Genomic DNA, 16167 nt, shown 5'->3' on the forward strand with positions numbered 1-16167 from the left:
TGTTTATACTCCGGGCTTCTACCGGCCATTAGAAGCCACAAGCTACTCAATTGTCTTCTATGGAGTTCTCAACATTCCAATGTTCTATATAACCTTAGAGCTTGCCGTAGTTGGATCTACCGGGCATTAACCACATCCGTGCGGTGCAGATTTACCGCCGGTGCTGAGCCCTAATGAAAACGGGCGTGGTCATGACGGAACGGTTCCGTCATGAGCACAGCTCGACCGATGCTCATGACGGAACCGTTCCGTCATGAGCATCGAAGGGGTTAAAGGCCTGCTCAAACATTTAAGCCCTGATCCAAAGGCGAGGGCCTTTAACAAGGGATGAAACCTTTAATGGCCGGTACAGCTCGCTACGGATGGCTTAAAGGCTATAAGAACAATCTGCCCTTATAGGGCAGAATGTACTCATTTGTAAAACAAAGGCCTCATGGACCCCAAGGGGGTTGAAATGCCTTCGGGCTCCATGACACCTTTGTTCACTGCTGTTCCTATGAACAACCATTGCAATGCTGATGCTCCAGGCTTCTACCAGTCATTAGAAGCCCAGAGCTGCTCCGTGTTCTTCAATGGAGGGCTCAACATTCCAACGTTTTAATAAAGGGTAAATCCTCCTAGTTACTACATTGGGTGCAGAGAGATGGAAATGGGAAGATAACTGAGGCATCTGGTTGGTTAAACCAATTTAACAACTCAAGGCTCTTAACGAAGAGCTTTTAAAAATTGTGGATAATAAGCTTAAAAGCACCAATTATCAACTGGAGTCTAGAGCCACGTGTTTTATTAATTGCAGAGAGTAAGCACTAAAGTTTGGCCCACAGCTTACCAAAATATCACATTTTCAACATACAAGGTCTACCAAAATCATTCACAATTGTTAGAAAATTAAAAAAAGGTCTACCAATTTTTTATTAATGTGGTAGATCATCTGTTCTAAGCCTGATGCACAAAACTTTGAATAGGCAGACTGAGAGGTGTGTGAACCTACTAAGATTTGGAGGTAGCATTTTATTGTTCTGCAGTCTACATTAACAGATTTTGGAAATTACCAATTATAAACATATAGTCTTGACAAACAACATTAGAAAACGTAAGATTTATTTACACATCTCAAGCAGCTTCAAAAACTGATACAGAGTATTTAGTTTTACACACAAGTTGTCCCTTTATTTATCTCTTCATCGCCTCAAATCTCACAATTTTCCCCATCAAATTGTGGGGCCTTTTAATCAATTTTTAAAATATATTTATGTATATACAAATTGGGATAGAATAGACCTACCAGTGCAACTCCACTTTTTTAGTATTAAAAACTGATAGCTATAAGTTATGTAAACTTCATATAAAGGATGGAAACTCTAAAAGCTGGCTGTACCAGAGGCTGATATTTCAGTAACTGTCCCTATCCCATGCTTTAAGAGGAACTGGTCTGTGAGGAGAAATCCCTGTTTCCTATAGGCCAAGGCTGCTGCCATGCGTCAACTCCACACAGACCTTTTACTGTGCAAAGTTCACTTGTAGAGGCTCAAGCTGGGGCTGTGGTAAAGGCACATGTAGGCATCACAAAGCAGCCTGCGGGCGAAGGTGGGCATGGTCTTGGGGTCCAGGTCTCGTAGCTGGGCAGGTGTCATGTTCAGGTACTCGCCCACTTCAGAGCAAGGTACTACCCGCGGGATGTTAAAGCCATTCTGTCCACCTGTAAGGTAAAATAAAATGTATTGGATGATTTACAAAAATTGGTGGATAAGCAACTTAGAGAATGGTAAATGAGTGGGCCGATGAGAATGAATGTGTAGGTCAAGAACGGCGTGTTTAAGTGGCTAAGTCTATGGGTTGATGTGTGGTTGAGTTAATGAGTAAGCAGGGCTTTAAGTGGGCTGGATCTCACCAGGGCTGAGCACCGGCAGTTTTTTAAAGGGGGGCTCGAAACGGTTCTCTATTGGGCTCTGTTTTGTGCCCTGGCATAGGCGGTCCATTTTTCCAAGACTGCAGTGATACCAGACACATCGACGTGCACGTGCTCACACTGCTTACTTCGCCCTAGTGAAGTTACGGTATGACATCAAGCCAGGTGAGCGTTGTCGGGGAAGGGAAATCCTTTAAAGAGAGGCATTTTCTCTCTGAATTTCCCTTCTCTTTTTGAAACTCAGGAGCAGCAACATTGTCGTGGTGTCATCAGGGCTTTAAGTGGAAGCTTTTTCAATATTATATACTAGCCATAGTTGCTGCTTATTTATCTTCTGCAAATAACAACAATTGACAAAGCCAATGGTCCTGACTTGTTGTAGGTATGATGTTACTTGTTGCATCATATCTGGATGCAATGACAAATCGCAAAATACGGGCGGCACACTATGCTAAGCACAAATTTTAGCTTACGTGTTTATAAGCTATGCCCTTAATTACATGGGCTTGTCCCTTTGAGAGACCCCCCAGTTTCTTCATCCCACTTAAAGCCCGGTGAGTAAGTTCTGTGTAGGAGTAGCAGATGCTCGTCGATGTGATATAGATGTGATAGGTAGAAGAGTGAAGGACTCAAGCCGTCCTACGTCTGAAGTGAGCAGCAGGGTCATAACTTCTAAGGGGGTGTTTGAGGGTGTTACAGCCCCCTAATAAATGTAATATTCAAGAAATAGTTGGGTACAGGAGCTTTTAGTCTGGTATGATAAGAGGTGTGTTCGATTTTACCTGGGATTTCAAAATACTCACTCACACATCACTGTTTTGAAGGCCTTAAAACATGGTTTTTTACAAAATAATGTGTTTTAAGTACTTTCCTTTCCACTGGACCTTAAGCCCCACTCATGTGCTGCTTCCCACATAATGATGAACAGGATATGCCAGCGTGATTGTTGGTAAATCTGAAGCTCGCACCACCCCAGTCTTATTGCCCACGCTGCGTCTGATGTGAGCAGGTCATACACTTCTGTTTATTTACACAATTAGAAACACACAAAACCCTACAGGCAACAAGCCCCCCAAAAAAGCTGTAAAGACTGAATAGCAATAAGAAAAACAAAATGACTTATTATACATTGTTTATAAGTATCTGTCTGATTTATTAGAAAGGGGAGGGCGCGATTTATGTTTTCTACGGGCACTTATGGAAGCACAAACCGGGGCACACCAAACTCGAATGCATTACTCCTAAAGAGGCACACATTTACACAGCTGCAAAAACCCAAATGTCATGTGTGGCACCTTGGGCAAGTTCTGGGGTTTTGGCCAGCAGCACCTGACGTAGCGCAGATTTTTAAACATATACTCACAATGGTAAAAGCGAGCTACAAGTCCCATAATGCAACATTTGTAGCTACAATGCCAGAACTTACTGAATGTGCCTTAAATTACAATGGTGACTCTAAGCTAGGCAGATGGCCAGAGAGAAATTCATATAAGAATGCATTTCCTTCATGTGATAACAATGATTTTTCTTGTTGTTCCTTTCCTTTATGCGAGCTGTTTGTACTAGGAATAACAACGTGTTTTAAGCATTAAAAATGAAGAAGACAACCCTTCCCAGCTATATCAAAAGTGTGATCCTGGGACTGGAGTGCAATAGTAACCTTTCAGACTAGCAGGGCGAGCCTTAGCAGTGGCTTACAGGAGTCCCACGGCCAAGCTATCCCAGTGTTCTCATATCCATGGTAGGTTTTTTGCTTGTAATCTGGTAATAGTACTCCTGTACGTCCCATTATAAATTGAGGACTAAGTAAATCACAATGCAAAGATAGAACCTGTATAAAAAGAGAAAACGGACGAAGAACCGTTACCTCCAAAACTCCCAATCAGACTTCCTCAGAGATTTTAGTCCATCTCAGTCTGAATCCCCCCTCTGGTGGTTATGTTAGTCTAATGTGTTGTAAAGTTGCTCTTCCTTTGTTTGCACGTTTGATCTCTTATTGTATTGCGGTTTTCCTTTTCTATGCCTTGCAGAACCTTGCCCAAAGGTTCCATGTTATGCTTTAAACTGGAATGTTGCTAGCTGGGCAGTTGCTGCTTACCACATGAGGAAATGTACGTTTTCTGTCTGCTCTGAATAAAGGTATCTACTTACCTGAACGGCGTGGACCCTGTTTTCATTTACAGGATAAAGCCTCTGCTCTGACCTATCGGGCAAAAAGCCCTAGAGTCCAAACTGGCCCACGGAGTGAGACACATCGTTTAGATGATACAAAGCGGTTCCCAACCCAGCATCCATATTCTACTTCTTGACGCCACTTCATCTGAGGAGTTACATTTCTAGATGATCCTGCTTGGCCTGCTGCATCCTGGCACAAGCCCTCTGCGACACCTCAAGTCACTAATACCACTACAAGATGCGGGTACATGAGTTCCCACCTCTAGGCTGTGACCAGTGGTGCCTTGTTTTTTCAGAAATGGTCAAACCTGCAGGTATTCGGCCGAGGAATTATGCTTTTCCACACCTGGTCTCTAAGTGCTACAGGTCCAAAAGTGAATCTAAACACTGGTACACCACAAGAGTTTTCATGTACTGCATGTACGTTTTAACACCACCAGTATTTACAATGCATGCCTTTACCACGCATCCATTACCACACATATGTCTTCACTATGCATGCCTTTACAATGCAAGGATATATAAGGTAAGTGAAATATATATATCTATATATCCACAGAACAGTTGCTTTTCTTATCTCTGAAACAACACGCTGCAGCCCATATTCATATATCAAGTGAAGTTTATTCCGGCACAATCACCAGACGCGTTTCGCAGCCTCAGCCGCTTGTTCACGGGTGCAACATTATTTCAATAAAGTTATATCGAAAAATACACCATGTGATAATTCTCACAATAATAAGTGAAAACCGACTGTGCAATCAATATAATGCTCATCAATGGTCCAAAATAAACCGTAGCGCGCGCTGCATCGCATTTTGTGATGCAGGGCGCGCTACTAAATTCGTTTTATTTATTAAATTGTTTACTTACCTCCGATTATCCATATTCCAGTTTTTAGCACCACCCACCCTCCCCCGCCCGCCTTTCTGCCCCACTGCAACTCCCTCCACGGGCCGTGGCTGCTCCTAACCACCCCTAAAAACTAATGACTAATGGCTAATGCCACTAGAGTGAAGCAGTGAATTCCCACCAGAGAGCAGCAGAGAGTAGTCAGAGCGAGCAGAGAGCAGTAACAGTTGAAGCAAGCAAGCGGGCAGGCAGGACGTCGTACGCCGAACGCCATCACCTTTGCCAAACACAGCAGCAAGGCATCCAAGGTCCTGCTCAAGGCCCTGCTCAAGCCGATCGTCTCGTTATTGGCAGAGGGACCCCTGACACTGAGCCGGACTATGACGGCGAGGTGAGGCGTGGCACGGTGAAGCGCACTGAATTGGCGTACTGAAACGCTTTGCCTCTTGTCTCCTGACTCCTGCCGGCCTCCCCCCAGCACATGGCACACGGCATACGGCCCCCCGCCCACGATTGAGGGAGGGCGAGGGAGAGTCGCAGCGGACCGCTGCGTGCCAAGACGGATCACCGCGGATCACCGCAGACCATTGACGACACTAAACGGTGAGCGGTGAGAGATAAATAATCAGCATCAGGCATTGCGTTGTATCAGCATTAGGAGGCTCCCTTCGTACTGCGGATTGTTACTTGCATACAACGCATATAAAGCACCACACAGCAAAGAGGCGCATTTGAGGACGCTGAGTGATAGCGCTATTAACAGCTGATATCATACGCCTACCTCACACTTGGGCGAACTTGCGAGACGCAGTGGGCAAAGTAGCGCGATTATCCATAGACAAAGAAACAAAGAAATAAAGCTAATAAACCAGTAAGCCGCTCTGTTTCTGTGCCCGACTGCAGCACTCCCATCGGACCGCCCACCTCAGAACTCCTCGGCGCTTGACGCTCGGCGTCCGGTTGACCGAGTAAGAGCATTTCCAGGAACACCTTGAACGCCTGCTGAATCATCGGCCGCCGCAACCGCCGCCTGTCACACCTTCCGCCGCCGCCACGAATTGGTAACCAAACCCTCATTGGTACCAAGCGACAAATACTGAATCCGCGCTTTTGCCGTGTAGTAGGATACAGAGGGGGCGCGGCGCCCGCACCCCCCACCGGGGGGCCCACAGACCGTGGACCCGGCGCGCTGACAGACTCAGCACATGAAGCGCGAAGGAAAGTGTTATTAACGTGGGGAAGAGTGTGGGCAAATTAATTAATTCCGAGTCAGTACTACTTGGAGAAAAGCCCGTTAAGAGCACACAATTAAGAGGCGGTCGGTGGCTCAAGAAAAGACTCAAATGACCAGGAGAGGAGAATACTGACATTGAAGTTGCAGAGGTGCCTGCATTTTGTATGGTGAGGTGAGGAAGGAGTGCGGGCTCACAGAAACAGAGGTAAGGGAAAGAGGCAATTCTTCTTAAACTTAAATATTTTGCCCTAAATTAAATAATTAAGGGAATCTATATGGGGGAGAGGGAAGTTGCTCATACATAAGCGACAGAAGCCTTCCAGTGAAACAAAGCTCCCTTGTACCCTCGGTTACGTAGTAAAGAAAAATTTGGAAAACAAATGGCCTTACGGAAAACAAAACAACGTAAGGCCCTGAAAAACCCCAAAAAAGTAGGAAATAAATCCGGAATGGTGGATGTGACCAATGTATCAAAAAGTCCAGAGAACGCAAAAAAAGTCATGGCAACACCAACCGGCAGCAGAGTAATATCTAATGGAGAAACTTAACCCCCGAGTTCAACTCCTTTGCCAGCACCTGCATCCTCGAAGTCAGCTGGCGCAAATGGGGGGTTGGCGGTATCAAAAACCATTAAGGATTTTATCGGGAAACATTTTAAAGGGAAAGAGACAGTACGTAAGGAGACAAGTGTATTAGAGACCCCGCAAACCATTGAAGACTCGGCAGAATCTAGCTTGGAACCCCTGAACCAGTCAGACTTCAACATCGCTGAGATTCCATTGGCACCTCGACTGTCTTCCTCACCAAGGATGTGGCAGTCACTATTCACCCATGTCACAGGAGCAGAGGTGGTGAACGAGGATAAAATAGTCAGTAGTAACCACTTGGGTGAAGAGAATTCTGCTGAGCGGGAAATTAGTTTCAATGGACAACAAAGACTAAAGAGCCCAATGGTTATCGGTTTAAATGCTACAGATGTGCACCTATGCAATTTGGAGGTGACTGGATCTACCAGCTTATCCATGCTTGAAGTTATGTTAATGTTCCAAATTTTAGAAGTTTCAGTCCTAAATAACGACATTATAAAAAGACAAGGTGACCAATACAAGGATATAATCGGAGAATTGGTACAGATTAAAAACTTGATGCCCGCCTTAGTAAGACCAGTAGAAGACCAGGAAGAGATTATAGTGGATAGTGGGGATGTAGCGAGAAGGGAGAGTAGTCATTCAGAGGATGCACCCACAGAATATATATCCTATCGCCCAGTGATAATAAAAAGGTATGGGGGAAGGAGCTATAGAAAGCAAATAAAGCAAACGAGGGGAAAAAAGGCCCCAGTTAACAGCAACCCCGAAAAGCATCAGGAGCAAGGGAGGGGGGCCTCTACAGCCCATAAGATAAAGGATAAGGAACTAAGGCAAGGAATTAAGAAACTAAACTTTGCTGAAACAGGAGCAAGTAGCAATAGTTCAGACAATCCAAGCAGGAGGATAATAAGGAATAGATTGGGAAATGGTAAAAAGGCCACCAGGAGGACCCAACCTGGGGTAAAGGAGAGTACAGCAGTAGGTTGGGGGATGGACACGCCTGTAGATGGGGGACCTACAAACCTAAGCCAGGTGAAGGGGGTTAGAGCCAGAGACAGAGAAGAAGTAAGCAGGCATAATAGGGGAGAGATGCCAGATGGAATATTACAACACCGACAGCCAGAACTCCCTACAGATAACTGGGCGTTTGTAGAGCCATTAGGACAGGAAAAGGAGGGGGGGGAAAGAAAAAGGAAATTAAACCCTTTTGCAATGTGCCCCAGCCTAAGATATGTCAGTACTGCAGATTTAAAAGAAGTTGGGTTTATGGCGAATAGTAAGGGGGAGGAAATAACCAAGGTTCTACTCCACTCAGCCCTAATAAAAGATGCAATAGAAAAGGCAGAGTCTGAGATGCTTTGGGAAGGAATCAGAATAGTAAAAAGGGAAGAGGTGTTACTGAATAAGACAGGGAACTCTTTCCTTAGGAACCATGCAGCACTAGATGAAAGACAAATAAAGATGATTAGCCTGGGGAGAGGCAAGAAAGATGCCCTTGAAATTACGATAAAACCAAAAGATCAGAGGTGGGACGTGGAAGATGTCCTTGCTGGGAATAGATATAGAGATTTGGCCTACATGAATGGTGAGTAACATCGATTAGGAAGAAGGGTCGTTGCACAGCCTTGCCATTCTGTCCTGGAATGTAAATGGATACAATAGAATAAAGTCACAGGAAGATTTAAAAAATATCTTGAAGAAAAATGATATTGTATGCCTCCAGGAAACATGGCTGTGCGACGAAACCCCTGTTACGGAAGGCTTCACGCACCACGTAAAACCAGCAAAAAAGAACCTATCAGGTAGACCTTCCGGTGGCCAGATGACGCTGATCTCAACAAGGATAGCCAAAGATATGGAACCCCTCAAACTTAAGTGCAAATGGGCGTTGGGTAGTAGAGTGTGTACCGTAAATAATATGCTGGGGGGTGAAAACTTATGTATTATAAATGGGTACATACAGAAAGGGAAATCAAATGAATATAAGGCTGATTTAGAACGTTTAAAATCAGACCTGGAGTACCTATGTGATTGCTATCCAAGAGATGTGCTAATGATATTGGGGGACTTCTATCATAGATTAAATCCTATTAAAACGGACCCCTGGTTGAGGGATATGTTGGGAGTATATAAAATAGAGCTCGCACATTTTCCCCATTGTGAGATTTCAACTCAAGACGATGAGCTTGGGCAACTGCTGGGGGCCATAGGTATGGTCTGCGTAAATGGAAGGAAGGATGCAGACCGGCCCGCGAATCGTACCTTTAAGATAGGACAACAAATGTGCCCAATAGATTATGCATTCATTCAGGCCTGGAACTTTTATCTAATTAAACAATTTGAAATCCTTAGGCTTGAGGGTAGTGATCATTACCCTCTACAGGTAGAACTCCAGGTACGCAGTTCCCCTCACAGACAAAAAGTGCTTCCAGTAGAGGTGGAATACCCTAAATGACTACTACGAGAATTACCGATGAATATATAAAAAAAGTGAGCGCACACCAGTTATCCGTGAATTTAGATAACCTAGCACCAGTGGAGGGCATAATATGGTATGAGGATACAATAAGGGATATGGTGGAATGCCTCAGGATAAAATTAAAACACGGTAATCGTAAAGTAGTAAATAATGTGAAACCATACCCCAATAGCACCTCCCATTGGTTCGATGATGAATGTCGGAAGGTTAAGGCCAGTATCAGAAAACAGGAGAGACACCTAAGAGCATATTATAGTGATGAAGCGGTAATAGAACTTAAGAAACAAAAAATAAAATATAAGGTCACTATTAGAGATAAAAAAAGGACATTTAAGGACAAATGTTGGGGGAATTTACTTGAGACAATTGAAGAAAAGAATGTGAGAGGCTTTTGGAAGTTAATTCAGGAATGTACGGGGAAAGCCTCAGGAACCCTACACTGCTCGGTGCCAGAGGTCAAGTGGGTGACATATCTGAAAGAAATCTATGGTACATGGCCAGACAGGGAGGGGACAACGACTAATGATTGGCCTAGAATAAGGGAAGAAATTAAAGCACACTTGTCCCCAGATGCCATTAGAGGTATAATAAAAAGACTAAATCTAACACGGGCTGCTGGACCTGATAATTTACCAGCAATTAAAATAAAAACGAATATAGATTGGTGGGCGGAGTTTTTTTCTAATATGTTTCAAGAGATCCTAAACACAGGCAAGTTCCCAGTTAATTGGAAAGGGGCAATTATCAGGCCAATACATAAGAACGGTGATGTAAACTCCCCAAAAAATGATCGCCTAATAAACCTATTGGATATAGGCGAAAAGGTCTTTTCAAAAGTAATTTTGGGTATACTAAAGGACTGGGTGGACAACAAACAAATAGTACCACCAGAACAGGGAGGGTTCAAAGAAGGCCACTCAACTGTTGACCACTGTTTCGCCCTTTGGTCCATGGTACGGAAGTCGATCGATCAGGAGGGAAAATTATTCGCCTGTTTCGTGGTCTTCCGTGCAGCTTTCGACCTGGTGGACTGGGAGCAGCTGTGGTCATCACTGGTTGGCTATGAAATACAGGGTGACCTGGTAGCCCTAAACCAAGAACTGCATACAGAAAACTGGGCACAGATAATCCTGGATAAGGAGGGAGGATTGACGAAGAGAATCCCAATTGGGAACGGTTTAAGGCAGGGTTGTGTACTTGCCCCCCTATTATTCTCTCTGTTCTTAGCAGACCTGCCTCAAATGTTGAGAGAGGTTAGAGGGGCAAACCCAAAACTGGGAGGAAACCAGATATCATGCCTCCTCTATGCTGATGATCTGGTAATTATGGACCAGACGCAGACTGGGCTCCAAAGAAAATTAAATCGATTCAAAGAATACTGTACTACCAAAAAACTAGTAGTAAATATGGAGAAACCAAAAATTGTTTGTTTTGGTAGGAGAAAAACAAAGTTCTCTCGGCACAGTATTACTTGAGAGGGTAGCGGACTATAGATATCTGGGAATGTGGTTTTCTGGTACCCTGAAATGGCATACTCATTTACAAGCACTAAAAATGAGGGCATTGGCTTCCGTGAAAGGTTTAAAAAGATTCAACAATACATACGGAGAAATGTCGGACAGACCGGTCCTGAAAGCCTATCAAGCAATGGTGCCCCCCCAATTCTTGTATGGAGCCGAAGTTATTTACCTAAGCTGTAAGACCTCCTGGGATAGAGAGGAGGGAAATATATTAAAAAGCCTATTTGCACTGCCCAAATCTTCTATGGTACAGGCGGCCAGACTTGAGTTGGGAATCACCTCGTGGGCGATAACCGCCTGTATGGCCCTTGTACGATTCTGGCAGCGATTGGGAACAGATGAGCTCCTCAAAATCTCTCAGTGGGCCAAAGAGGAAATTTCAAAGAGCGACCTACCCTGGGCAAAAGAGGCTAGAACATCAATAAGGAATGCATACAGGGTGCTCGATCTGAAGGTCTGCCCGCTACAAGAGCATATAATAATAGGTAAGAGAGAACTAAGGGGATCTGTGACTGCCGCTGAACCCGCGGCAGCCCGGGAGCAAGGATCTTCCGGGAAATGGCAGACTGCTAGTCCCGGAGCCCAGCCTTGCTGCGGTCGCTGTAGCTGGGGGTTGCGCCTGGAGGACAAAGCGGTGGGCTCTCCCGCCAGCGATCACATCTCTCTCCTGCCTCCCGCCCCCCGGAGGAATCCAGAGACCCGCCGCCACTGCCATCGGGTGGCCAGGTGTGGGAATAAGTGGGCGGCGGCAGGGGTCTGAGGAGTGGAGGGATTATCACCATTGCCCGAGGGCTCCGGGAGAGACCTGGAAGGTGAAGCAGGGTTCAGCTGGGAGCACTAGGACACAGCGTGCAGTGCGAATACCTCGCAGAGGTATTCGCACTCAGCTGCCCTACAGTGCAGGAATATCCGGGTAGGTGTGAACGCTTTGCAGCCCTGCTGGGGGAAGGAGGGGCCTATAGCACTCGGCATTGAGGAAATTGCAGTCCCATGGTGGCATTGAGGTGCGCATCTTACAGATCATCAGCGGACTTTGACTCACAGGCCTGGTGGCAACTCCCCCCCTACACAACAGATTTGAGCATAAAGAGGAGACCTTGTGGTGCAGTGCTGTATTGTGGGGCACCCAAGCTCCCCCCCTTTTCTTTTTGACTATACTTCAAGAGACTTCAAGTCCCAGGGGGGCTGAGGACACGCCCGCACCTGAGCACAATCACTGCCTTCCTGCCTATCTAGCGCTTCGCCCCTCCAGTTTGAGCACGTTCAAGGCTGTTTGAGGCTGGGCTGGGCCCCATCTCCTAAACTTCAAAACTTGTAGGTCAGTGTTTACCGTCTGTTGCGACTATTGCTAGTCTGGAATTATAGGACGCTACGCAGCTATTGTGTATAAACAAGGATGAATATCCGGGAGGGTCGACGCCTTTGAATTGGGGAACAGTGCTGGTTATTTGAAGGTGATTACCAGCAACGAGGGAGTTTGCCTGGCGGCGCAAACCCACTGCTGTTTTAATTTTCTTGGATGTAGCGGCATGGCAGCTCACTGGAGATAGACTCGGACCACAAGTTCCATCAGGCCACAGTGTGGCCACGCCCAGCAGGGCGGGACTGTCATTATTTAACGTGGTGCCTACACTTGTCATGCTGCTACCTCTGAAATCCGGTGCCTTTGATAAAGTGCGTGTAGCACGAAACGCGTCAGGCTGGATGAACTTGTTGCCGCTGTGTAAGTTTCCCCGCTGTTGCTTCAAATAAAGAATGTGGCTGATACCTACTTGTTCCGTGGACTCCTTCCATCACAGGCAAACTCTTCGTTTTGATATATATATATATATATATATATATATTTATATAAAGTATATGTGCAAAAAACATTATGTTGACATTTTTTTGTATGTACATATATACACATATCAATCACAATCCCGGCTGGATATACAAAGTAGATGGTTGATTATCTTATTTGGAATAGGACTACCGTCTCTAGGTAGAATGCGAAAAACAAGAATGGGGACCTGTTCATAGAGTAATGGATAAAAGGTCTCCATAGAATTTGAGCAATGGTCCAAAGAGATTGAGTAACTCTGATTTTCTAGATCTTGTAAGGTGAGCTCCTGGTGTGGAGGGTCGGCGCATTTCCGCCTTATGATTCCAGGCCTCTTCAGGATTAGGCAAGGTAGGATTGCCTGCAAAATATATTGCCAAGTGGCATGCAAATGTTGCCGTGAGGCACATGTGTAACTGCAGTGCTAGCAATACCTGGTTGGGACTGATCGAGATCTTATGTGGTCCCCTTGGCATTAGAAGCAGATCAGGGAAACTCGCGTCACATACACAATCCTCGAGGGTCACCGCCAGGTTTGGTGGCGCTGACGAGTCAGAGCAAAAAGAGCCACATGCCGTGTAGCACAAATCGTACCAAGGAAATCCGTCTATGTCTGGAATCATAAGGCCAAAATGCATCGACCCTCCACACCAGGAGCTCACCTTACAAGATCAACAAAATCACAGTACTCTTGTTCCAAATAATGGATTTGACTGTCTACTTTAATACTTTGGATATCCAGCAGGTACTGTGATTGATATATGTATATATGTGCATGCAAAGAAATGTCAACATAAAATGTTTTTTGCACATGTACTTTATATGTAACTTTTCTACTAAAGTGAAGTTTAAAACAATTGCTTCACTGTTTTGACTGTTATTTGTCTTGTTGTACATAGTAATTATGTCCTGGTTAATAAATAATTGTGTATGAAAAAAAGGTATAATTAACCAGCAAAATATTTTTTGTTGCTCTACTAATAATAATGAAGGTATTTTGTTACTTTCTTTGCAGATGTATACTCTCTATTATACTACTGTAATATAGCCTAGGCTCTAAAGGGTTATATAGGCTTTACCCTTTAGGTTTACTGCACTTAGTAGACAGATGCCAACGGTCATGCAGGCTATGAAGAAGAGTGAGACAGTGTGTGTGGTGGGCATACAGCTGGAGAGAGAGACTAACAGGAGGAAGACAGGGTAGACTGACATGGGATAGAAGATGAGTAAACAGATTGGAGGACAGAATGAACGAGAGTGAGGCAGACCATGCCTTTACCTTCACGGTCAGCCATACTGTCAAAAAACATCCAGTCTTGGTCACGTGGTCCATGCTTGGTGAAGGCTACATAGTGACTGGTCTCAATACAGAGCACTGCGAAGAGCTGCATGGTCTGCCGTGGAACCAGCCCGGGGAAGTCTGTGCACTGGCTTAGTTCCTCAGGGAGACGCAGGCATTGAGGCTGGTGAGTCCTTCGTCGGCGTGCCCGATGAACCTGGTGGAAGACACAAGCAAGGTACTTGGCTTGAAACGTTGTCTAAATTTGAAAACTTGATCATGAAGGTGGGAAAACTTGTACAATTTGACAGGTTTTTGAAAGGCATTTTAAGATGTGCACTGCAGTTACAGAATGCTTGAAAGCATCCAACAGAGGAAAAATAAATAGACAAAATTTCAGAGTAGGCTTCTTCGGACATAGTTTTTTAATTACATCTGAAGCACAGATAATTCTTATCCAATGGAATGGATCTGGAAGAGCATTGCAATCAGCCAATCCTTAGTAACAGTCCAGAACTTTCTGATATTTATGGTAGGAATGGCTAAACCAGTATAAACATCGCTAGCAGCCAATTCTGGAAAACAATTGCAATAAGTACTAGATACAATGTTTTTGCCTAGCAAATTGCCTGGAGACATTTGTGGAACGTATTGGGAGTGTGTGATAAACAAGTTAATTACATTCTGTAATGCTCTTTCTGGTGGATACTCCAATTGCAGATTCCTCACATTGTGACTATCCCCCTGTGCCAGAATGGATACGGAAACTCAAAAAGAAGTGCACCTGCATGCCGGTAGGTGGTGCCTTGTGCACCGCACAGACTTCATTCCACTAGAAGTAACTACTTTGAGCTACATGTAGGCCCCACCCATGCATGCTAATTTCAGTTTCTTCTGCAGGCTTGTCTACGCCCTGAGATGTATAGCCCATCTGCAGATTGGTAGGACCAGTGTGCGGATTCCTAAATTGTGACCTTTTTTTGATTGGGAAGGAGGTGAGAAGACTACAAGAAATCTGCGTTATGATACAGTATCCATCAGAAGAGCACTGTTGAAGCTAAGTAGTTTGTTCTTCTGATGGACTCTTCTAATTGCATATTCTTCACCTAGTCAATAGATACCAAATCTATAACTCCCATGGTGGTGTGCCTGTGTACAGGCTCGGAACAAAAATCCTGCAGGACCAAACGAGCAAAATGCTAATCGCAACGGACCAAATTGTCAATGCAACAGTATTGCGTGAACTGGTGCCCACATTGCAGCCTGGCAGATATCCAGGACAGACACTTTGCATGCCAACACACTGGCAGCAGCCTTGGCTCTGGTGGAATGAATCCTCAGACCTTCTGGAGGCTGCTTCTTAGCCAGTGGGTAGCAGATATTAACACAGAGGACTATCCATCACGGTATGGCCCACTAGTGCACTGCCTTGTACTTATTTGCTCCACAGAATCCCACACAGAGTTGATCATTTAACCGATGGTTTTTGGTACAATCAATATAAATATTCAGTGCTCTTTATGGGTACAAGCAATGGATGAGGTGGAGCAAAGAATGTCAGAAGAGAGATAGCTGGTTCTACATGAAAAGGCAAAACTACCACCGTCAGGAACATGTCTAAGGCTTTCAACACCAGCTTGTCCAGACAAAAGGTGATTTCATCCAGCAACAGAGAGGACCTGAAGCTCATTCAAGCCACGAGCTGATGTTCTTGTGTCCAAAAAGATGGTTGTCAAGGTCAATGGGCCTAATGGGCAACTGCGTATTGACTTGAAAGGAGTACACATTCAGAAAGCGAGAACCAAATTAAACTCTCATTGTGGATTCATAAAAGGGTTTTGGTGGAAATATATGTGGCAAATCTTTAATCAATTTCACTAGCAATTTCACTACAACAGGTGATTCCAATAAGAACTGCTGGTACGGAAAATGTAAAAAAGCTGAAAAGGCATGCAAGTCACCTTTAAAAAATGCCCACTGCAAGTCCTTTCTGGCCCAAAGATAAAATGAACAAGACATCTAAAAATTTGGCCTGCAACGTCTGATGGGTGCCACATCAGGCCACAGATTTATCCCAGCACTCGTCCTACACCGATTTCGTTGAAGGGAACCTGGCTGCCAAGATCACATTAACAACTTCGAAAGGAAGATCGAAAATTAACCACTGATGCTTAATCTAATGCATGCATGCATGAAGGTACAGATTGCACAGACCTGGGGACTAGACACTGCCCTGCTACTCAGACAGAAATTCCTCCAGAAGCATCAGCCTGATTGGAGGACATATGCTCTACCCCAGATATTCTG

At 44.8% G+C, this 16167-nt stretch overlaps 1 protein-coding gene across 1 annotated transcript in view; it reads right to left on the minus strand.

The window, feature by feature from the left end:
- Nucleotides 1-1088: 1088 nt before the first annotated feature.
- Nucleotides 1089-16167, minus strand: part of LOC147715136 (ubiquitin carboxyl-terminal hydrolase CYLD-like) — a 272321-nt gene continuing 257242 nt past the window's right edge. The window contains exons 16-17 of the mRNA XM_086923618.1: nt 13861-14077; nt 1089-1699 (exon numbers count right to left, since the gene is read on the minus strand). Coding sequence (XP_086779744.1) covers nt 1515-1699; nt 13861-14077 — 402 coding nt within the window. The 3' untranslated portion in view covers nt 1089-1514. The remainder of the gene's footprint in view (nt 1700-13860; nt 14078-16167) is intronic.

The sequence above is a fragment of the Lissotriton vulgaris genome, chromosome 5, assembly GCF_964263255.1.
Source record: "Lissotriton vulgaris chromosome 5, aLisVul1.2, whole genome shotgun sequence".
Lineage (NCBI taxonomy): Eukaryota > Metazoa > Chordata > Amphibia > Caudata > Salamandridae > Lissotriton > Lissotriton vulgaris.